This window comes from Pseudophryne corroboree, chromosome 1 (genome assembly GCF_028390025.1).
Source record: "Pseudophryne corroboree isolate aPseCor3 chromosome 1, aPseCor3.hap2, whole genome shotgun sequence".
Lineage (NCBI taxonomy): Eukaryota > Metazoa > Chordata > Amphibia > Anura > Myobatrachidae > Pseudophryne > Pseudophryne corroboree.
In genome coordinates, this window is record NC_086444.1 from 976,323,368 (window position 1) to 976,346,803 (window position 23,436).

Below are 23,436 nucleotides of genomic sequence, written 5' to 3' on the forward strand. Positions count from 1 at the left end.
ACCATCCACCCCTATACTAATCTGGCCCTGACTGGAACCATGGACACTATTTTGGAGCCATGGAGACTGCAAATGGCTTCACCCTGTCAGTCATCTTCCTATTTTCAAGCGAAGGAAATATTGGGAGGATAAAATATTGGTTTAAAATTTCTGACTAAGGCAGGGGTATAAAGACTTATTAGGAGGTGGTTTTGTATACAGTTTGTAAATCACCACAGTGAACGCAGTGGTGGATTTCGCACTAGGCATGAGAGGCTTGTGCCTAAGGTGTGACACTTGCTGGGGGGGGGGGGGGGGGGGGGGGGGGCGGCACAGCATGCTCACTTTCATTACCATTTATTTTTTATGTTGTAACTGGTGATAGAGGAGGGGGGAATGGTCAGTAAATTGTGGTGGTGGAAGGGATTAAGGTTGGTACTGATTTGATAGAAAGGAGGTCCCAGCATGAAGGGGGCAGGGACACAATGGGGGATGACCGATAATGTTGTGCCTAGAGGTGGCCTGACCCCTAAATTTGCCCCTGAGTGAATGCGGTTTCTAGAGCCAAACCTCAAGAGTTACTTGTACTACGCTGGGGTTTTGAAGCTGAAAATTCAAATAGCAGGTGATGTACCTAGAGCCCAGCCTACTCAGTATCAATCACTGCCCACCAAGTGGGACCAAAAAGTTTATCCCGGGCCCTGCACCTAAAGAGTATAGACTCTTTATATAAAAACCAAACAAACAAAATTATGTACAGTGTTGGTCATTCAAATACAATTATTATTTATATTATAGATATATAAATCTGATTTTGAAATAATGCACTAGTCAACAATTATAAAATTGAAGTTTAATAAAGGTAACATGGGCTGTATGACACAACTGTACACAATACAGTAATGTTTTCCTAATAGAAAATCAGAAACGTTAGCTGCTAATAAGATACAAACTATTGACCATTAACTGTATCATTTTCAAACCAAAGACCCATACATGTTAACAAACTAGTTTGCTCCTTTCTCTAAGTAAAATACTGAAATAATTATAGAACATATAAAATCATCCTCTTGTATTATAAAATAATAACTAGCGTAACATACACAGAAACATTTTTCTTCTTAAATGCAATAAATGTATGGACCCATGCCCTTGTACTATCTAGAACCTGATAGTTTTGCTTTTGTAGAATCCACCTTATTTGTTATATAGATGGTCTACTACTTGATCTGACATAAAGATTTGTAGGAAGTTATGCTTTGCCCACTTCACCTAACACCAATTTTTAGCAAAGCAACACATAATACAGCTTCCAAGTATAACTCAAACAATGGACTGAGATAAATCATTTATTTTATGACCATCTAAATTATATTCCATGAAAAATCAGATTCTGTAAATAGCTTTGTGCTCCTTGGAGCACAAATTGTCATATTTACATAGCATTATGTCCAACTAAAATGTTTACTTCTGTGCAGAATTAGCAAGATAAATTTGCCTATGCATTGGGATAGTCTTCAGGTTTTAGTGCTGCTTTCAGATTAGCCCAGAAGATTTGCTGTTCTTCTTCCTCTGTTGGCCACTCCAAGTAGGTTTTGGTGTTCATGAGCTTCCTCAGTTTGAAGAACCTCTTCGGAACAGTTGACTTTTCAATTTGCTCCAAAAGAACCAAAATGGCAGTATCATTGTTTTCATCAAAAAGACGAAAGTGAGAGAACTCCAGCTCATATTTGCACCACTCACTGTGGACAAAGTGCTCAGACAATATAAACAGAGTTTTGTAGCTCTTCTCCATGGCATCCATAATGTTATCAATAATCCATTTGCCAGGTACAAAGTCGCGTTTATGAAGACACACCTTAAGTGGAGGGTTTGAGTTTTCTAGCTCTGGAACCATCATATTCTCTACCCATTCAAAGTCTCTTTCACTGTACGATATAAATGCATCATAACAGATTTCTTGCTCAGGTACTTTTAAAGGCTTCCTCTTAGCTTTCAACCAGGCCCAGGTCATTTTCACATACCATACGACGTGAAGATAGTGACAAAGTGCCACAACAATGGCTATAGCCAATATCAAGAAGATGCAGGACAGTGCCACAACCAATGTCTTATGGCACATTATGAGCGGAAGATTTACTTGCTCTATCTGTTTACCTCTGAAAGAAGAAGGAGAATCGCAAATATAATGTTCTGGCCATCCCAAAAGTAGTTTATCTTTATGCTTTACGAAATCCACAAATTGACATGAGCAGAAATAATTGTTCTCCCTTCCATCTAGTCTTGTCAAATTTGGGAAGGAATACAAATCTGATTGGTAGAAGTCATTCAGTCTGTTTCTGCTAATTACAAGCAGGGCCAATGTTGGAAGGTGTGCCTCACCTGGCAGTTTGGCTAATCTGTTATTTGATATATGAAGCTCACGCAAATCGGGAAAACTGGCAACAAACTCTTCAAGATTATTAGAATTTAAATCTAACAGCTCCAAAGTGTCTGGAATGCAGCTATCGATATGGTTTAGCTGGCAATCAGAAAGATTCAAGTATTTCATATTTGCAGGCCACTTGCAAGAATAAAGGTCTTTTTCACCAAAAGCATTTTGACTTAGATCAATATTAATTAAGGATGGCACACTGGCAAGTACTTGGGAAACCTGGGACAATGATGATAAGCTATTTCTGCTGACGTTTAAAGTTCGTAATGACGGCCAAGCACCATAACCTTCTAAGTAACAGACTGAACCTGCCAAAACTAGGTCTGACAGCAGGTTCCCACTAAGATCAAGATATTCCATCATCTTAAAGGATCGGGAAAAATGACAAGGCATCAAAAAAACTTTGCTGTCTATACAGGTAACGCTTTTAATGTCATGTACTACTGTGTAAATAAAACTTAAGTCACTAAAAACATAAAAGTTTGGTATATACAAGTTCTTAATAACGATTGTTGATACTGAAGAGTTAAAGTCTTTCAAAACTGGAGTCCCACGCCCTGTTCCCCGAAGCTCTGAGTCCTCTAACACAATATGAGTAATGTTTTTCTGAAAAAAGAGAATTTCTATCAGTCTTGCTGCACTGGCATCAGTCACTACACTGTTTTTAAACATTAATATTCTTACACTCGTGTCATTGAGCACGGCAAAGCATTCTGCATCATTATAATTAATGAAGGATGTATTTCTGATATCTAACCAGGTGACAGAATATGCAATATCCTTTATTATTTCCGGCAATATGTTCACATTTGCAGCCAGAGTAATGTGCTCTATATCCTTTACAGTCTTTATGGTGCCATCTGTATATTGACGAAGGTTTGGAATATCCAAGTGAAGTTCATCTAAGCTCAGCACACCTTCAAAATCTTTCTTATGGATGGCAGCAAAGTCCCGATTTCCAAATTTTAAAGACCTCAGTGAGGTTAGAGTTGAGAATAGGGAGGCTTCACCAAGTGCAGTATATTGATTACCGAGCAGGTTTAAATGTTTCAACATGTTAAGGTTTCTAAACCAAGAGACTGACAAGCTGGTTAAGTTGTTATAGGAGATATCCAACTCTTCAAGACTTGTCAGCGACTGAAAAGAGCTATTGCTGATGCTATGGATTTTATTGTTCTTTAGAAGAAGAATACTCAGTTTCGAGTACAACGTAAGGTCTGTATCGGTGATCATCTGAATTAAATTATTTGACAAATCCAATTTCCATAATTGCCTTGGCAGGGTGGAAGGAATAGTGTGCAGCTGCTTAGAAGAGCAATCACAAGAATACATTGGGTCACATGGACAGTCCGTTGCATCTTTGGAATGTGTCACAGTCACCAATGCATAGATGAAGCAGCAACTGAAGATATAATACATCTTTATAGATTTGGAGCAACTAAAGAAAACAGAAAAAAAAAAGGTTATTAATTTTATATTTTTCTGAAAAATATTAGTTCTGTAATTACACAGCAGTTACACACACTCTCAGTCACATAGCCCAACATTACTGAAATATAAATATAACAGATTTAATAAAAAAAACTTTAATTGGAGAACCCAGTTAATTAAGGGAACATATTTTATCAACTCAAGATGGCATAATATAGCAAAAGATAAATGATTTTCTGAAAACAAAGTTGGCCTTATAAAGGAGAAACAAAAGACTAGTTCATGTGCTACTTAGAGTATACAATTTGCTTGTAGCCTGATGGGCCCTACACACTGGCCATTTTCTGCCGAGGTGACCGACGGCCGACCCGGCGGTGGTGGGGTGATGGTGGGGGGAGCCGGCACCAACGATGAAAGAGCGCGGGGGCCGCGCATCGTTCATTGTTGGTGTCTACACACTGAGCAATATGTACGATGTCTCGTTCATTAATTAACGAGATCGTGCAAATCGCTCAGTGTAATCGGTAAGTGTGTAGGGCCCATTAGTTGTTTTAACATGATCATATAATAGGGATCAAATGTATGCCTGTACAATACATATATTGCAGAACTGCAATTTTAATATTCTTTTGCCTTTTCTCCACCCACCCATTTCCAGCATATTTCCCCTTTCAAGATAAGTTTCTGTAACTATTAGTCAAAACTTTCATCATCAAAATGAACACTAGGTTCAACAAGTGGTGCTGCTGCCAAGGGCACAGGTCTTAGAAGGAGGCAACATAGCTGCTACATGGCACCTATATTTGCTTTGCAGGGTACCTGGAATAGCAGCCTACAAGTAAAGCCTTGAGAGTTTCCACTGAGCTGCCTGGAGCATTATAAAGACTCTGCTTCTTCCTGGTCATGCCAACCCCACCCCTTCATCGTAACATCATGATATCGTATGACTACGTATGGGACCTGCTACGGCCTTGTTGTCAGCAACTGCCAGCAATAGCTTTCTCCAGGTTTTTGCCGTCAAATTCTATGTTTCTATGTTTCCCAGAATGGCAATGTAAGTGTAAGAGTACTCTTACCGCTGCCACACAGTATCCCCAAGCAACTTTTTATTTGTAATTAGCGATAAGGTTCAATTATTAAGTACAGGGAGCATGGTAATATAGTTTCCATCACCCTGGCCCACTTGCTGCTGCACAATATTGGGAATAACACCCATCCACTATACTATTAAAGTAGATGGGGACAGGAGTCTGAGAGAACTTGTCAAAGTTTTTGAGTTCTAAAAATTTGGGGGAGTACACAAATATGGGTTAGGTTTAGAATTAGCTTCAGTCACCAGCTCAAGCTTTCTAAACCCTACCTGAAATCCTGACTCTGGTTTTTTTTTTTTGTTAGCATTTTTCTTTTTATTGGTAATAAGAGAATGGTACAGAAGAAAGTAGTTCACATGTGTGTATAGTATAGGCAACTAGTTATCTCAGTTCCCAATAGCATGTACCAAGATAACCTGCGATGTGCATGGAAGGCGCAACTAGTGTGCCCAAGTCTATGGCCCTTGCACACCTCAGTCTTTAATGGTGCGATCACCGGCTGCAACTACTTGCAGCACGGTGTACACTGCAGCTTGCCGCAATGCACATGCCTGTGCATGCGCATCACGGCAACGAGGAACCTGGCTACACCTGTACACGCTTAAAAGAAGGAAAAGTGGTAATATTAAACTAACTTAGAGACATAAATGCAATTTCTGGAACAGATTCCTGTGTGCCAGAAGATTCCAAAGATGCCATTATAATTCCCATTCACAAAGGTGACCCTACAAACTGTAAAAACTACAGAGGCACATGTTTACTAGCAACATCCAGCAGAATATTAAATCAATTATGCACTTAAGCCTATTAAAAACACTAGAAAGCAACTGCAGAGAACAACAAGTTGGATTTAGAACCAGTAGAAGATGCAGTGACTATATCAGGCAAATACTTGAATCATGCCTACAATCAAAGAAACAACTTTTTATAGTTTTTGTTAACTTTAAATGTGCCTTTGACAGTGTTGACTGAAAAATCTGTTTGGTGTGCCCTCAAGGCAGAGAACATCCGACATAACATCCTCAAGGTGCTGCAATCCCTCTATACAAATGGATCAAACAAGGTTAAAAATATGCAGGCATTATGTTCCAACCATTCACAATGTCAACTGGTATTAAGCACTTTAATATGCACTATGTAGACAACAGTTTCTAATTGAAATGGGCACCGTTACCGGCAAACATACAGCCCTCACGGATGTAGTCTACGCCGATGATATCATCTTCCGAGCCGAAAACATACAGGGCGCCAAAAGTATCCTAAATAAGCTCTGCACAAATGCAGCAAAGCTTGGCTTACAAATACAGAAAAAAAGTAAGTACATTTTTACTGGAACCATGCCTGTGCAGCTAAACCTGGATGGAAACATCATTGAACAAGTGGATAGCTTTACATACCTGGGTTCAGCTATCAATGGTCAACAGATAGATGGTTTAATGGTTAGCATTACTGCCTCACAGCACTGAGGTCATGGGTTCAAATCCCATCATGGCCCTAACTGTGTGGAGTGTGCATATCCTCCCTGTACTTGCGTGGATTTTCTCTGGGTACTCCGGTTTCCTCCCACAATCCAAAAATATACTGGTAGGTTAATGGCCAAATATTCTCTGTAAAGTGCTGCGGAATATGTGTGTGCTATATAAATAACTGGTAGTAGTAATAGTGCTTAATACCAGTTGACATGATATCTTCGGCGTAGACTACATCCGTGAGGGCTGTATGTTTGCCGGTAACGGTGCCCATTTCAATTAGAAACTGTTGTCTACATAGTGCATATTAAAATAATAATAATAATAATAATAATAATAATAATGATGATAATAATACAAGCAATATCAGTAGTCGTATAGGTGGTGCTACAGCTGCCTTTGCATCTCTGAAAAAAGTCCTCTTAATCCAACAGGACATATTGGTTCAAAAATTAAGGTATTCAATGCATCGGTTAGAACAATATTACATAAGGATCCGAATCATGGGCAATCCTTAAAAGCGACCTAACAAAACTAGAACGTTTTCTACTGTCGTTTTTGCCATTTTCGTGGTGAAAAGTTCATTTTTGCGGGTATGCACACTCGGGATTGCCGCGAAAATTGGTGTCGAAAGTGAAAAATGGGTAAATCTGTCCATACCCCCCCAAAAAAGCTAAACTAACATCGGATAAGTGTTTAAAAGTTTAGAACTGGTTATAATAAACATATTACTGGTATTTTAATTTGGTCAGATGGGTGTTATATGCATTTTTTTAAATGTAAAAAAAATTATAGAAATATTTTTTTTTTTTCAGGAAAACAAGTGCTAACATTAAACTTGGGGTACATAAAATGGGTTTAAGTATATATGTGGGTCATTTTAGGGGACCAATTACTGCCATCTGCAAGTCTAAAAACACTTGTCCCACTCATAAAGCACCCCAATATACCTTGTACCCCAATTTCCATCATTTTGCACTTTTTCACCCCAAAAATTACATGTCTTTATTGGGCAATTAAAAATAATTAAAAACGTCTAAGTGCCTAATTAATAATTCAGGGGGTTGTCCCAGGGGTTCAGAACCAAATCCCGACATTTTTAAATGAAAATAGGAATTTTCCAAGTTTATCACCTGCTCAGAATTGGTGAATTGAAAAATGTTTTCAGGGACAACTGAATAGGCATTTGGCAAAATGACCACGAATCACTGTAATTTTGCATCTTTTTACAGTGAAAACACATTAATTGAATACCCCCTTTAGAAGCAATTATTAAGTCAACTGGACAAGTTGAGTGTGCTATAGGGATGTAGTTATGTAACAACCTCCGCCTCAAAATCCTGACAGTCGGCATGCCAACTACCAGGGACTATTCCTACTCATGGATGTCCACGACACCCATAGAGTGGTAATAGTACCTGTGGCGAGCGCAGCTTGCCACTGAGCCTGCAGCATGGCGGGCACAGTGTGGTGAGCGAAGTGTGGCGAGCACAGCGAGTCCGCAATGGGCTTAGTTGCACTTGCCCCCGCGGGCATTCTAATCCCTGGGTTCCCGGCATCGGTATGGTGACCAGCGGGATCCCAAGCGCTGGTCACCCATACCCAACCCATGCTATGTATAGCTCAGTGGGAAAGTTTGAACATGATTACAGACATTTCTGTGATGTCATGATAGTGACATCATCAGGGATTTTAGTATGGGCAGGGAAGCCCATGTATTCTGCGTGTCACTGGTCAATGTGTAATACAGTTGTTGATACTGTATGTCAGGTACACTGACTGAATTAGTGCTCTGAATAGGGGAGATAAAAAATAAGAATTTACTTACCGATAATTCTATTTCTCATAGTCCGTAGTGGATGCTGGGGACTCCGTAAGGACCATGGGGGATAGCGGCTCCGCAGGAGACTGGGCACATCTAAAGAAAGCTTTAGGACTAACTGGTGTGCACTGGCTCCTCCCCCTATGACCCTCCTCCAAGCCTCAGTTAGGATACTGTGCCCGGACGAGCGTACACAATAAGGAAGGATTTTGAATCCCGGGTAAGACTCATACCAGCCACACCAATCACACCGTATAACTTGTGATCTGAACCCAGTTAACAGTATGATAACAGAGGAGCCTCTGAAAAGATGGCTCCCAACAATAATAACCCGATTTTTGTAACAATAACTATGTACAAGTATTGCAGACAATCCGCACTTGGGATGGGCGCCCAGCATCCACTACGGACTATGAGAAATAGAATTATCGGTAAGTAAATTCTTATTTTCTCTAACGTCCTAAGTGGATGCTGGGGACTCCGTAAGGACCATGGGGATTATACCAAAGCTCCCAAACGGGCGGGAGAGTGCGGATGACTCTGCAGCACCGAATGAGAGAACTCCAGGTCCTCCTCAGCCAGGGTATCAAATTTGTAGAATTTAGCAAACGTGTTTGCCCCTGACCAAGTAGCTGCTCGGCAAAGTTGTAAAGCCGAGACCCCTCGGGCAGCCGCCCAAGATGAGCCCACTTTCCTTGTGGAACGGGCTTTTACAGATTTTAGCTGTGGCAGGCCTGCCACAGAATGTGCAAGCTGAATTGTACTACAAATCCAACGAGCAATAGTCTGCTTAGAAGCAGGAGCACCCAGCTTGTTGGGTGCATACAGGATAAACAGCGAGTCAGATTTCCTGACTCCAGCCGTCCTGGAATATTTTCAGGGCCCTGACAACATCCAGTAACTTGGATTCCTCCAAGTCCCTAGTAGCCGCAGGCACCACAATAGGTTGGTTCAGGTGAAAACGCTGGAACCACCTTAGGGAGAAACTGAGGACGAGTCCTCAATTCCGCCCTGTCCGAATGGAAAATCAGATAAGGGCTTTTACAGGATAAAGCCGCCAATTCTGACACGCGCCTGGCCCAGGCCAGGGCCAACAGCATGACCACTTTCCATGTGAGATATTTTAACTCCACAGATTTAAGTGGTTCAAACCAATGTGACTTTTGGAACCCAAACTACATTGAGATCCCAAATTGCCACTGGAGGCACAAAAGGAGGCTGTATATGCAGTACCCCTTTTACAAACGTCTAAACTTCAGGGACTGAAGCTAGTTCTTTTTTGGAAGAAAATTGACAGGGCCGAAATCTGAACCTTAATGGACCCCAATTTCAGGCCCATAGACACTCCTGTTTGCAGGAAATGTAGGAATCGACCCAGTTGAATTTCCTCCGTCGGGCCTTACTGGCCTCGCACTACGCAACATATTTTCGCCAATTGCGGTGATAATGTTTTTGCGGTTACATCCTTCCTGGCTTTAGATCAGGATATGGATGACTTCATCCGGAATGCCTTTTTTCCTTCAGGATCCGGTGTTCAACCGGCATGCCGTCAAACGCAGCCGCGGTAAGTCTTGGAACAGACAGGGTCCTTGCTGGAGCAGGTCCCTTCTTAGAGGTAGAGGCCACGGATCCTCCGTGAGCATCTCTTGAAGTTCCGGTTACCAAGTCCTTCTTGGCCAATCCGGAGCCACGAATATAGTGCTTTCTCCTCTCCATCTCATCAATCTCAGTACCTTGGGTATGAGAGGCAGAGGAGGGAACACATACACTGACTGGTACACCCACGGTGTTACCAGAGCGTCTACAACTATTGCCTGAGGGTCTCTTGACCTGGCGCAATACCTGTCGAGTTTTTTAATCATGTGGACGACTTCTGGGTGAAGTCCCCACTCTCCCGGGTGGAGGTCGTGCTGAGGAAGTCTGCTTCCCAGTTGTCCACTCCCGGAATGAATACTGTTGACAGTGCTATCACATGATTTTCCGCCCAACGAAGAATCCCTGCAGCTTCTGCCATTGCCCTCCTGCTTCTTGTGCCACCCTGTCTGTTTACGTGGGTGACTGCCATGATGTTGTCCGACTGGATCAACACCGGCTGACCTTGAAGCAGAGGTCTTGCTAAGCTTAGAGCATTGTAAATGGCCCTTAGCTTCAGGATATTTATGTGAAGTGATGTATCCAGGCTTGACCCTAAGCCCTGGATATTCCTTCCCTGTGTGACTGCTCCCCAGCCTCGCAGGCTGGCATCCGTGGTCACCAGGACCCAGTCCTGAATGCCGAATCTGCGGCCCTCTAGAAGATGAGCACTCTGCAACCACCACAGGATGGATACCCTTGTCCTTGGTGACAGGGTTATCCGCTGATGCATCTGAAAATGCGACCCGGACCATTTGTCCAGTAGGTTCCACTGGAAAGTTCTTGCGTGGAATCTAGCGAATGGGATTGCTTCGTAGGAAGCCACCATTTTTACCCAGAACCCTTGTGCATTGATGCACTGAGCCTTGGTTCGGTTTTAGGAGGTTCCTGACTAGCTCGGATAACTCCCTGGCTTTCTCTTCTTTTTTCTGGACTGTGTCCAGGAACATCCCTAGGAAACAGAAGACAAGTCGTCGGAACCAGCTGCGATTTTGAAATATTGAGAATCCAATCGTGCTGCCGCAACACTACCTGAGATAGTGCTACACCGACTTCCAACTGTTCCCTGGATCTTACCCTTATCAGGGAATCATCCAAGTAAGGGATAACTAAAATTTCCTTCCTTCGAAGGGATATCATTTCGGCCATTACCTTGGTAAAGACCCGGGGTGCCGTGGACCATCCCTACGGCAGCGTCTGAACTGATAGTGACAGTTCTGTACCATAACCTGAGGTACCCTTGGTGAGAAGGGTAAATTTTGACATGAAGGTAAGCATCCTTGATGTCCCGAGACATCATGTAGTCCCCTTCTTCCAGGTTCGCAATCACTGCTCTGAGTGACTCAATCTTGAATTTGAACCTCTGTATGTAAGTGTTCAAAGATTTTAGATTTTAGATTTAGATTTAGAATCGGTCTCACCGAGCCGTCTGGCTTCGGTACCACAATAGTGTGGAATAATACCCCGTTCCCTGTTGCAGGAGGGGTACCTTGATTATCACCTGCTGGGAATACAGCTTGTGAATGGCTTCCAAAACTGCCTCCCTGTCAGAGGGAGACGTCGGTAAAGCCGACTTTTGGAAACGGCGAGGGGGAGACGTCTCGAATTCCAATATGTACCCTTGAGATATTACCTGAAGGATCCAGGGGTCTACTTGCGAGTGAGCCCACTGCGCACTGAAATTCATTGAGAACGGGCCCCCACCGTGCCTGAGCTTGTAAGGCCCTAGCGTCATACTGAGGGCTTGGCAGAGGCGGGAAAGGGTTTCTGTTCCTGGGAACTGGCTAATCTCTTCAGCCTTTTTGCTCTCCCTCTGTCACGAGCAGAAAAGAGGAACCTTTTGTCCGCTTGCCAACAAAGGACTGCGCCTGATAATACGGCGTCTTATTTTGAGAGGCGACCTGGGGTACAAACGTGGATTTCCCAGTTGTTGCCGTGGCCACCAGGTCTAAAAGACCGACCCCAAATGTCCCTTTTCAAAGGCAATACTTCCAAATGCCGTTTGGAATCCGCATCACCTGACCATTTTACTGGTAGAATTGGACAACGCACTTATACTTGATGCCAGTCGGCAAATATTCCGCTGTGCATCATGCATATATAGAAATGCATCTTTTAAATGCTCTATAGGCAATAATATACTATCCTTATCTAGGATATCAATATTTCCAGTCAGGGAATCCGACCATGCCAACCCAGCACTGCACCTCCAGGCTGAGGCGATTGCTGGTCGCAGTATAACACCAGTATGTGTGTAAATACCTTTTTGGATACCCTCCTGCTTTCTATCAGCAGGATCCTTAAGGGCGGCCATCTCATGAGAGGGTAGAGCCCTTGTTCTTACAAGCGTGTGAGCGCCTTATCCCCCCTAGGGGGTGTTTCCCAATGCACCCTAACCTCTGGCGGGAAAGGGTATGCAGCCAATACTTTATAAGAAATTATCAATTGTTATCGGGGGGAAACCCACGCATCATCACACACCTCATTTTATTTCTCAGATTCAGGAAAACTACAGGTAGTTTTTCCCTCACCGAACATAATACCCCTTTTTGGTGGTACTCGTATTATCAGAAATGTATAAAAACATTTGCCATTGTCTCAATCATGTAACGTGTGGCCCTACTGGAAATCACGGTTGTCTCTTCACCGTCGACACAGGAGTCAGTATCCGTGTCGGCGTCTGTATCTGCCATCTGAGGTAACGGCCGCTTTAGAGCCCCTGACGGCCTATGAGACGTCTGGACAGGCACAAGCTGAGTAGCCGGCTGTCTCATGTCAACCACTGTTTTTTTATATAGAGCTGACACTGTCACGTAATTTTCAACAGTACATCCACTCAGGTGTCGACCCCCTAGGGGGTGACATCACTGTTACAGACACTCTGCTCCGTCTCCACATCATTTTTCTTCTCATACATGTCGACACAAACGTACCGACACACAGCACACACACAGGGAATGCTCTGATAGAGGACAGGACCCCACTAGCCCTTTGGGGAGACAGAGGGAGAGTATGCCAGCACACACCAGAGCGCTATATACATACAGGGATAACCTTATATAAGTGTTTTTCCCCTTATAGCTGCTGTATGTTTTAATACTGCGCCTAAATAGTGCCCCCCTCTCTTTTTTTAACCCTTTCTATAGTGCAGGGAAGAGTCAGGGAGCTTCCCTCCAACTGAGCTGTGAGGGAAAATGGCGCCAGTGTGCTGAGGAGATAGGCTCCGCCCCCTTTTCGGCGGCCTTATCTCCCGGTTTTTTGTATATTCTGGCAGGGGTTAAATGCATCCATATAGCCCAGGAGCTATATGTGATGCATTTTTTTTTGCCATGTAAGGTATTTCTGTCATGTTTTATTGCGTCTCAGGGCGCCCCCCCCAGCGCCCTGCACCCTCAGTGACCGGAGTGTGAAGTGTGCTGAGAGCAATGGCGCACAGCTGCAGTGCTGTGCGCTACCTTATTTGAAGACAGGAACGTCTTCTGCCGCCGCTTTCTCCGGACCTCTTCGCTCTTCTGGCTCTGTAAGGGGGCCGGCGGCGCGGCTCCGGGACCCATCCAGGCTGAACCTGTGATCGTCCCTCTGGAGCTAATGTCCAGTAGCCAAGAAGCCCAATCCACTCTGCACGCAGGTGAGTTCGCTTCTTCTCCCCTTAGTCCCTCGATGCAGTGAGCCTGTTGCCAGCAGGTCTCACTGAAAATAACAAACCTAAACTAAAACTTTCACTAAGAAGCTCAGGAGAGCCCCTAGTGTGCACCCTTCTCGTCGGGCACAGAAATCTAACTGAGGCTTGGAGGAGGGTCATAGGGGGAGGAGCCAGTGCACACCAGTTAGTCCTAAAGCTTTCTTTAGATGTGCCCAGTCTCCTGCGGAGCCGCTATCCCCCATGGTCCTTACGGAGTCCCCAGCATCCACTTAGGACGTTAGAGAAACTAATAATAATAACTGGGGTTAGTGACACCCGATGCGCTGTATACCCCTGCTCTCACAACACTCAGCCTACATGCGAATGCCCCATTGCTGCCCAGTTACATCCATCAGTTACCACAAGTGGAGATGTGACTGAGTTATGACTCTTAATTGCCCATAGTTTCCCACAGTCAGTCACGGAGCATGTGCAGTTCCAAACATTACCAGATCTGCGTGCAAAATGGGATCACTTTTTTTTTTAATTAAAACTTGAAATAGAAATATGTTTATTTCACTATGCAATCGAAAGAAAAACTTATCTATTACACACACGCATATCCCTACCCACCCACAAAAACAGAAAGAAAGAGAAAGAAGGCAAAACCAGTGCAGCTTAGGGTTGTGTAAACGGAATACACATGATAGTGATGTCACTATACTGACAGTGGCATCCCGTGTGCCGGATTCCTGACAGCGAGTCCCCTCGCGGGCTCACCACACATCGGGCCCAGTGGCTCGCTTCTCCTGAACACCAGGATTCCAACAGCCAGTACATTCACTGCATCCCGTGTAAACCACCACCTCCACAACTCATGTGACCGGCCCTCGGGATCCCGGCAGTCACCATGCAGACGCCGGAATCCCAAGAGATCAAAAGCCCTACAGTCGGAATGCCGACTAACAGGGACTATTCCCACTGTTGGGAGTCCACAATACCCATACAGTGGGAATAGAACCTGTGGTAAGCGCAGTGAGCCTGCTGCGTGGTGAGGGCAGCGAGCCCGCAAGGGGCTTTGTTGTGCTTACCCCACCCCTGTCAGCATTCTGCAGGCCGGGATCCCCACCGCCGGTCACCCAGCCCCAACCTCCTAGACAAACAATAGCAGTAAATGTACATAGAAAAAAAGTGACCTATGGTCTGGTCACAAACATATAAAATACCCCAAGTCACCAATGTGTATATATATCAAATGTACACAATCATTACAAACTAATATAACACCTTAACTCTTACACAAGTGCATGTTATTGTTATTCATCTCTGCTTTTTTGATTGGTAATCACTTTGTGTGCAGGTACCATCACTCGCAGAGTACATCATTCTCATTTGCACTATACATGATGCAGTATCCAGGCTACATATAGACAATAAGTGTAAAACCATTTCACTTGTCACCTAATTACCCACTTCAGACGTACCTATGTGCATGCTCGTATTCTGGCTTTGTGCCCCATGTGCCTTCTTTGCTGGATTGGGGGTAGGGCTGAAAATATGTATTGCTGAAGGGTACAGTCTAATTTCTGTGTAAAATAAACATATCTCGCAGCATTCATATATGGACTAGGAAGTCTCACTTCTTTCCAAGGAAGTGATTTGATGCAATCTTTGGTAGGCATAGATTAATCCTGAGATGGTCTGAGAACCAGACATCTTGATAAGCATACTTCTGCACCATAGTACCCATAAAACACTAAATAGGCACATACAGACTCGGATTAAGGGAGGTGGTATGGTCGGATCATGTAATGGGAATTCACAGCTGGTCTGGCAAATTAAAGGTTAATGATACGCTGCAGGTGTGCAATTCGTCCTGGGAATTGTGTGCCGGATATCTTACAGGCTAAAAGGCAGAAGGCTAAAAGGCAGAAGAGTATATGAAATGTTAGTGCTGGAGGAAAATAAAGGGCTCTGAATGTCTTGCTAAGAAAGAAATGGTGGGTATATAATAAGATTTTACTTACCGATAAATCTATTTCTCGTAGTCCGTAGTGGATGCTGGGGACTCAGTCAGGACCATGGGGATTAGCGGCTCCGCAGGAGACAGGGCACAAAAATAAAGCTTTAGGATCAGGTGGTGTGCACTGGCTCCTCCCCCTATGACCCTCCTCCAAGCCTCAGTTAGGATACTGTGCCCGGACGAGCGTACACAATAAGGAAGGATTTTGAATCCCGGGTAAGACTCATACCAGCCACACCAATCACACCGTACAACTTGTGATCTGAACCCAGTTAACAGTATGACAACGTAGGAGCCTCTGAACAGACGGCTCACAACAATAACAACCCGATTTCTTTGTAACAATAACTATGTACAAGTATTGCAGACAATCCGCACTTGGGATGGGCGCCCAGCACCCACTACGGACTACGAGAAATAGATTTATCGGTAAGTAAAATCTTATTTTCTCTAACGTCCTAGTGGATGCTGGGGACTCCGTCAGGACCATGGGGATTATACCAAAGCTCCCAAACGGGCGGGAGAGTGCGGATGACTCTGCAGCACCGAGTGAGAGAACTCCAGGTCCTCCTCAGCCAGGGTGTGCCCCTGACCAAGTAGCAGCTCGGCAAAGTTGTAAAGCCGAGACCCCTCGGGCAGCCGCCCAAGATGAGCCCACCTTCCTTGTGGAATGGGCATTTACATATTTTGGCTGTGGCAGGCCTGCCACAGAATGTGCAAGCTGAATTGTACTACACATCCAACTAGCAATCGTCTGCTTAGAAGCAAGAGCACCCAGTTTGTTGGGTGCATACAGGATAACAGCAAGTCAGTTTTCCTGACTCCAGCCGTCCTGGAAACCTATATTTTCAGGGCCCTGACAACATCTAGCAACTTGGAGTCCTCCAAGTCCCTAGTAGCCGCAGGTACCACAATAAGCTGGTTCAGGTGAAACGCTGACACCACCTTATGGAGAAACTGGGGACGAGTCCGCAGCTCTGCCCTGTCCGAATGGACAATCAGATATGGGCTTTTGTGAGACAAAGCCGCCAATTCTGACACTCGCCTGGCCGAGGCCAGGGCCAACATCATGGTCACTTTCCATGTGAAATATTTCAAATCCACAGATTTGAGCGGTTTAAACCAATGTGATTTGAGGAATCCCAGAACTACGTTGAGATCCCACAGTGCCACTGGAGGCACAAAAGGGGGTTGTATATGCAGTACTCCCTTGACAAACTTCTGGACTTCAGGAACTGAAGCCAATTCTTTCTGGAAGAAAATCGACAGGGCCGAAATTTGAACCTTAATGGACCCCAATTTGAGGCCCATAGACACTCCTGTTTGCAGGAAATGCAGGAATCGACCGAGTTGAAATTTCTTCGTGGGGCCTTCCTGGCCTCACACCACGCAACATATTTTTGCCACATGTGGTGATAATGTTGTGCGGTCACCTCCTTCCTGGCTTTGACCAGGGTAGGAATGACCTCTTCCGGAATGCCTTTTTCCCTTAGGATCCGGCGTTCAACCGCCATGCCGTCAAACGCAGCCGCGGTAAGTCTTGGAACAGACATGGTACTTGCTGAAGCAAGTCCCTTCTTAGCGGCAGAGGCCATGAGTCCTCTGTGAGCATCTCTTGAAGTTCCGGGTACCAAGTCCTTCTTGGCCAATCCGGAGCCACGAGTATAGTTCTTACTCCTCTACGTCTTATAATTCTCAGTACCTTAGGTATGAGAAGCAGAGGAGGGAACACATACACCGACTGGTACACCCACGGTGTTACCAGAACGTCCACAGCTATTGCCTGAGGGTCTCTTGACCTGGCGCAATACCTGTCCAGTTTTTTGTTCAGGCGGGACGCCATCATGTCCACCTTTGGTCTTTCCCAACGGTTCACAATCATGTGGAAGACTTCCCGATGAAGTCCCCACTCTCCCGGGTGGAGGTCGTGCTGAGGAAGTCTGCTTCCCAGTTGTCCACTCCCGGAATGAACACTGCTGACAGTGCTAACACATGATTTTCCGCCCAGCGAAGAATCCTTGCAGTTTCTGCCATTGCCCTCCTGCTTCTTGTGCCGCCCAGTCTGTTTACGTGGGCGACTGCCGTGATGTTGTCCCACTGGATCAATACCGGCTGACCTTGAAGCAGAGGTCTTGCTAAGCTTAGAGCATTGTAAATTGCTCTTAGCTCCAGTATATTTATGTGGAGAGAAGTCTCCAGACTTGATCACACTCCCTGGAAATTTTTTCCTTGTGTGACTGCTCCCCAGCCGTTCAGGCTGGCATCCGTGGTCACCAGGACCCAGTCCTGAATGCCGAATCTGTGGCCCTTTAGTAGATGAGCACTCTGCAGCCACCACAGAAGAGACACCCTTGTCCTTGGAGACAGGGTTATCCGCTGATGCATCTGAAGATGCGATCCGGACCATTTTTCCAGCAGATCCCACTGAAAAGTTCTTGCGTGAAATCTGCCGAATGGAATCGCTTCGTAAGAAGCCACCATTTTTCCCAGGACCCTTGTGCAATGATGCACTGACACTTTTCCTGGTTTTAGGAGGTTCCTGACTAGCTCGGATAACTCCCTGGCTTTCTCCTCCGGGAGAAACACCTTTTTCTGGACTGTGTCCAGAATCATCCCTAGGAACAGCAGACGTGTCGTCGGAGACAGCTGCGATTTTGGAATATTTAGAATCCACCCGTGCTGTCGTAGAACTACTTGAGATAGTGCTACTCCGACCTCCAACTGTTCTCTGGACCTTGCCCTTATCAGGAGATCGTCCAAGTAAGGGATAATTAAGACGCCTTTTCTTTGAAGAAGAATCATCATTTCGGCCATTACCTAGGTAAAGACCCGGGGTGCCGTGGACAATCCAAACGGCAGCGTCTGAAACTGATAGTGACAGTTTTGTACCACGAACCTGAGGTACCCTTGTGAGAAGGGCAAATTGGGACATGGAGGTAAGCATCCTTGATGTCCAGGGACACCATATAGTCCCCTTCCTGGTTCGCTATCACTGCTCTGAGTGACTCCATCTTGATTTGAACCTTTTTATGTAAGCGTTCAAATATTTCAGATTTAGAATAGGTCTCACCGAGCCGTCTGGCTTCAGTACCACAATATAGTGTGGAATAGTACCCCTTTCCTTGTTGTAGGAGGGGTACTTTGATTATCACCTGCTGGGAATACAGCTTGTGAATTGTTTCCAATACTGCCTCCCTGTCGGAGGGAGACGTTGGTAAAACAGACTTCAGGAACCTGCGAGGGGGAGACGTCTCGAACTTCCAATCTGTACCCCTGGGATACTACTTGTAGGATCCAGGGGTCCACTTGCGAGTGAGCCCACTGCGCACTGAAACGCTTGAGACGACCCCCCACCGCAGCTGTTTGTACGGCCCCAGCGTCATGCTGAGGACTTGGCAAAATCGGTGGAGGGCTTCTGTTCCTGGGAATGGGCTGCCTGCTGCAGTCTTCTTCCCTTTCCTCTATCCCTGGGCAGATATGACTGGCCTTTTGCCTGCTTGCCCTTATGGGGACGAAAGGACTGAGGCTGAAAAGACGGTGTCTTTTTCTGCTGAGATGTGACTTGGGGTAAAAAAGGTGGATTTTCCAGGTGTTGCCGTGGCCACCAGGTCCGATGGACCGACCCCAAATAACTCCTCCCCTTTATACGGCAATACTTCCATGTGCCGTTTGGAATCTGCATCACCTGACCACTGTCGTGTCCATAAACATCTTCTGGCAGATATGGACATCGCACTTACTCTTGATGCCAGAGTGCAAATATCCCTCTGTGCATCTCGCATATATAGAAATGCATCCTTTAAATGCTCTATAGTCAATAAAATACTGTCCCTGTCAAGGGTATCAATATTTTCAGTCAGGGAATCCGACCAAGCCACCCCAGCGCTGCACATCCAGGCTGAGGCGATCGCTGGTCGCAGTATAACACCAGTATGTGTGTATATACTTTTTAGGATATTTTCCAGCCTCCTATCAGCTGGCTCCTTGAGGGCGGCCGTATCTGGAGACGGTAACGCCACTTGTTTTGATAAGCGTGTGAGCGCCTTATCCACCCTAAGGGGTGTTTCCCAACGCGCCCTAACTTCTGGCGGGAAAGGGTATAACACCAATTATTTTCTATCGGGGAAAACCCACGCATCATCACACACTTCATTTAATTTATCTGATTCAGGAAAAACTACAGGTAGTTTTTTCACACCCCACATAATACCCTCTTTTGTGGTACTTGTAGTATCAGAAATATGTAACACCTCCTTCATTGCCCTTAACATATAACGTGTGGCCCAAATGGAAAATACGTTTGTTTCTTCACCGTCGACACTGGAGTCAGTGTCCGTGTCTGTGTCTGTGTCGACCGACTGAGGTAAATGGGCGTTTTAAAGCCCCTGACGGTGTTTGAGACGCCTGGACAGGTACTAATTGGTTTGCCGGCCGTCTCATGTCGTCAACCGACCTTGCAGCGTGTTGACATTATCACGTAATTCCCTAAATAAGCCATCCATTCCGGTGTCGACTCCCTAGAGAGTGACATCACCATTACAGGCAATTGCTCCGCCTCCTCACCAACATCGTCCTCATACATGTCGACACACACGTACCGACACACAGCACACACACAGGGAATGCTCTGATAGAGGACAGGACCCGACTAGCCCTTTGGGGAGACAGAGGGAGAGTTTGCCAGCACACACCAAAACGCTATAATTATACAGGGACAACCTTTATATAAGTGTTTTTCCCTTATAGCATCTTAATATATATAATTATATCGCCAAATAAGTGCCCCCCCTCTCTGTTTTAACCCTGTTTCTGTAGTGCAGTGCAGGGGAGAGCCTGGGAGCCTTCCCACCAGCATTTCTGTGAGGGAAAATGGCGCTGTTTGCTGAGGAGAATAGGCTCCGCCCCCTTTTCGGCGGGCTTCTTCTCCCGTTTTTCTGAGACCTGGCAGGGGTTAAATACATCCATATAGCCCCAGGGGCTATATGTGATGTATTTTTTAGCCAGAACAAGGTATTCTCATTGCTGCCCAGGGCGCCCCCTGCAGCGCCCTGCACCCTCCGTGACCGCTGGTGTGAAGTGTGTGACAACAATGGCGCACAGCTGCAGTGCTGTGCGCTACCTCATGAAGACTGAAAAGTCTTCTGCCGCCGGTTTCTGGACCTCTTCGCTTTTCGGCATCTGTAAGGGGGTCGGCGGCGCGGCTCCGGGACCGGACTCCATGGCTGGGCCTGTGTTCGATCCCTCTGGAGCTAATGGTGTCCAGTAGCCTAAGAAGCCAATCCATCCTGCACGCAGGTGAGTTCACTTCTTCTCCCCTAAGTCCCTCGTTGCAGTGAGCCTGTTGCCAGCAGGACTCACTGAAAATAAAAAACCTAAAAACTTTTTCTAAGCAGCTCTTTAGGAGAGCCACCTAGATTGCACCCTGCTCGGACGGGCACAAAAACCTAACTGAGGCTTGGAGGAGGGTCATAGGGGGAGGAGCCAGTGCACACCACCTGATCCTAAAGCTTTATTTTTGTGCCCTGTCTCCTGCGGAGCCGCTAATCCCCATGGTCCTGACGGAGTCCCCAGCATCCACTAGGACGTTAGAGAAATGTATTTTATAGAGTATGTGGTATCTGCGCCATATGATTTATTCATGTTGATTAAGAGATGAGTCAGAGATGGTGAAATCAAATTATTGTCAGTGTTGGTAGGGTCAGTGCTAACGACCTTAGTGTCAGTGCTGTTGGGGTCTGTTGGTGACCTTAGTGTCAGTGCTATTAGGGTCCACTGGCAACCTTAGTGTCAGTCTTGTTGGAGTCCGCTGGTGACCTTAGTGTCAGTCTTAGTGGGGTCCGCTAGTGACTTTAGTCTTAGGCTTGGTGAGGTCTGCTGCCGACCTTAGTGTCAGTGCTGTTAGGGTCTGTTGGTGATTTTAGTGTCAGTCTTGGTGGGTTCCGCTGGCGACCTCAGTATCAGTGCTGTTGGCGTCTGTTGGTGACCTTAGTGTCAGTCTTAGTGGTGTCTTCTTGTGACCTTAGTGTCAGTGCTGTTGGGTTCCACTGGTGACCTTACTGTCAGTCTTGGTGGAGTCCACTGGTGCCCTTAGTGTCAGTCTTAGTGGGGTCCGCTAGTGACCATAGTCTCAGTCTTGGTGGGGTCTGCTGCCGACCTTAGTGTCAGTACTGTTGGGGTCTGTTGGTGATTTTAGTGTCAGTCTTGGTAGGGTCCGCTGGCGACCTTAGTATCACTGCTGTTGGGGTCTGCTGGTGACCTTAGTGTCAGTTTTGGTGGGGTCAGCTAATGACCTTGGTGTTAGTCTTGGCCGGGTCTACTGGTGACCTTAGTGTCAGTGTTGGTGGGGTTCACTGGCGACATTAGTGTCAGTGTTGGTGGGGTTCACTGGCGACCTTAGTGTCCATGTTTGTGGGATTCACTGGCAACCTTTGTGTCAGTGTTGGTTGGTATGCTGGAGACCTTATTGTCACTGTTGGTGGGGTCTGCTAGTGACTTTAGTGTCAGTCTTGGTGGGGTCCGCCCACAACCTTAGTGCCACTGTTGGTGGGGTCTGCTAGTGACCTTTATGTCAGTGTTGGTGGGTCCGCTGGCGACCTTAGTGTCACTGTTGGTGGGGTCTGCTAGTGACCTTAGTGTCAGTCTTGGTGGGGTCCGCCGGTGACCTTAGTGTCAGTGCTGGTGGGGTTCGCTGGTGATCTTAGTGTCAGTGCTGGTGGGGTTCGCTGGTGATTTTAGTGTCTTTGCTGGTGGTGCATATTGTATGATACATGGTCATTTAATGAGTTTAATAATTCTGGTCATTTTCTTGGAATGATGAGGACCACTTACTCATGGTGGCGTCAGTGTGCCGGTGACAGATTTTTCTTTAGGAAAAAAAGGACATGAGGGATGACACTTTGCTGACACCCACCTCCCCTTGCCTCCTCACCAAGCCTTAATGCAGCCCCGGGCATACAGTGTCATGAAACTGTGTGTGCACGTATATAAGTTACCTCCATTATCAGGAACTGGCAACAGAGCTTCCTTCCTATTGGTTGCAGCACAGTAACAGGTCTGTCAGAGAACGTAACAGCTGCGGTTCCAACAATAAAATAGCACAAAAACAAATGAAGTCTTTCAGACAATGATAACAAGTTTCAGTTACAGATGGAACGTATGAGAGTGACTGTGGAGCTCCTGCATGAGATAGTAGAATGGCTGCACTGGCTGCACTTTCTGTTTCCCTTCCCCTCTCCCGTGCCCCCTGGACCTGTGTGACACTGACGTTCTGTATTCCTTACTATTGAATGTATAAAATAATAATGTGCTAAAAGCCAGAAAGCATTTGTAGTGCCAGAGAGGGCAGCGTTACACCCCCAAAGGGACTACTCTGTGTGTGCCTTATCTACCATTATGTGTGTGCACATGTATTGGAACATTTAATGTAAAGAAAACACAAGAACTCGGTCTCCCCTTCCTCTAACGACACAAATTGGAGCTTGTGTGTAATAGGCAACAGGAGGCAGAACACATGAAACTACTAACCTGCCAGCAGCCTTCCCGTGCCCCTGCTCCGCGGCTGAGTCCCACTCCTGTCACTGATAACACATCTGAGGTAAGAAGCTGCACGCTTTCTGTCTGCAGGACACACACTGCAGCTTGTGCGATGCGAGGAGTCACTCACAGCCCGGACTATGGTGGGCGGGGAGTCACAGAGCACAGACAGGACGGCAATCACAGTCCTGCACACAACAATGCCCCATTCTTCTGCTCAGGAGAATGTGGTGTCATGCTCAGAGCAGCGTACTGTACTGTACTGACTGTATATTGGGCAAGGCGCAGGACGGGTGCTGGGGAGGACTTACCCGCAGTTTTCTTGATTCATCTTGAACTATGTGTAACCCAGTTTTGTGGTTAGGCCGGAGAGCAAGACTACGGAGCAAGCGCAGGAATT

The 23,436-nt window shown here is 45.8% G+C and overlaps 1 protein-coding gene across 3 annotated transcripts; it reads right to left on the reverse strand.

Annotated features, from left to right (window-relative positions):
* Positions 1-812: 812 nt before the first annotated feature.
* TLR2 (toll like receptor 2) lies at positions 813-23,436 on the reverse strand. Of its 3 annotated transcripts, none has more exons than XM_063920519.1 (2): positions 23,348-23,436; positions 813-3,851 (listed from the first exon to the last, which is right to left on the reverse strand). In XM_063920519.1, the coding sequence occupies exons 1-2, from the start codon at positions 23,365-23,367 to the stop codon at positions 1,478-1,480; spliced, it is 2,394 nt and encodes a 797-aa protein (XP_063776589.1). In that variant the 5' UTR covers positions 23,368-23,436; the 3' UTR covers positions 813-1,477. The 3 variants fall into 3 exon arrangements, with proteins under 3 accessions (XP_063776589.1, XP_063776590.1, XP_063776591.1); XM_063920520.1 differs by lacking the exon at positions 23,348-23,436 and adding an exon at positions 23,028-23,237; XM_063920521.1 differs by lacking the exon at positions 23,348-23,436 and adding an exon at positions 22,496-22,564.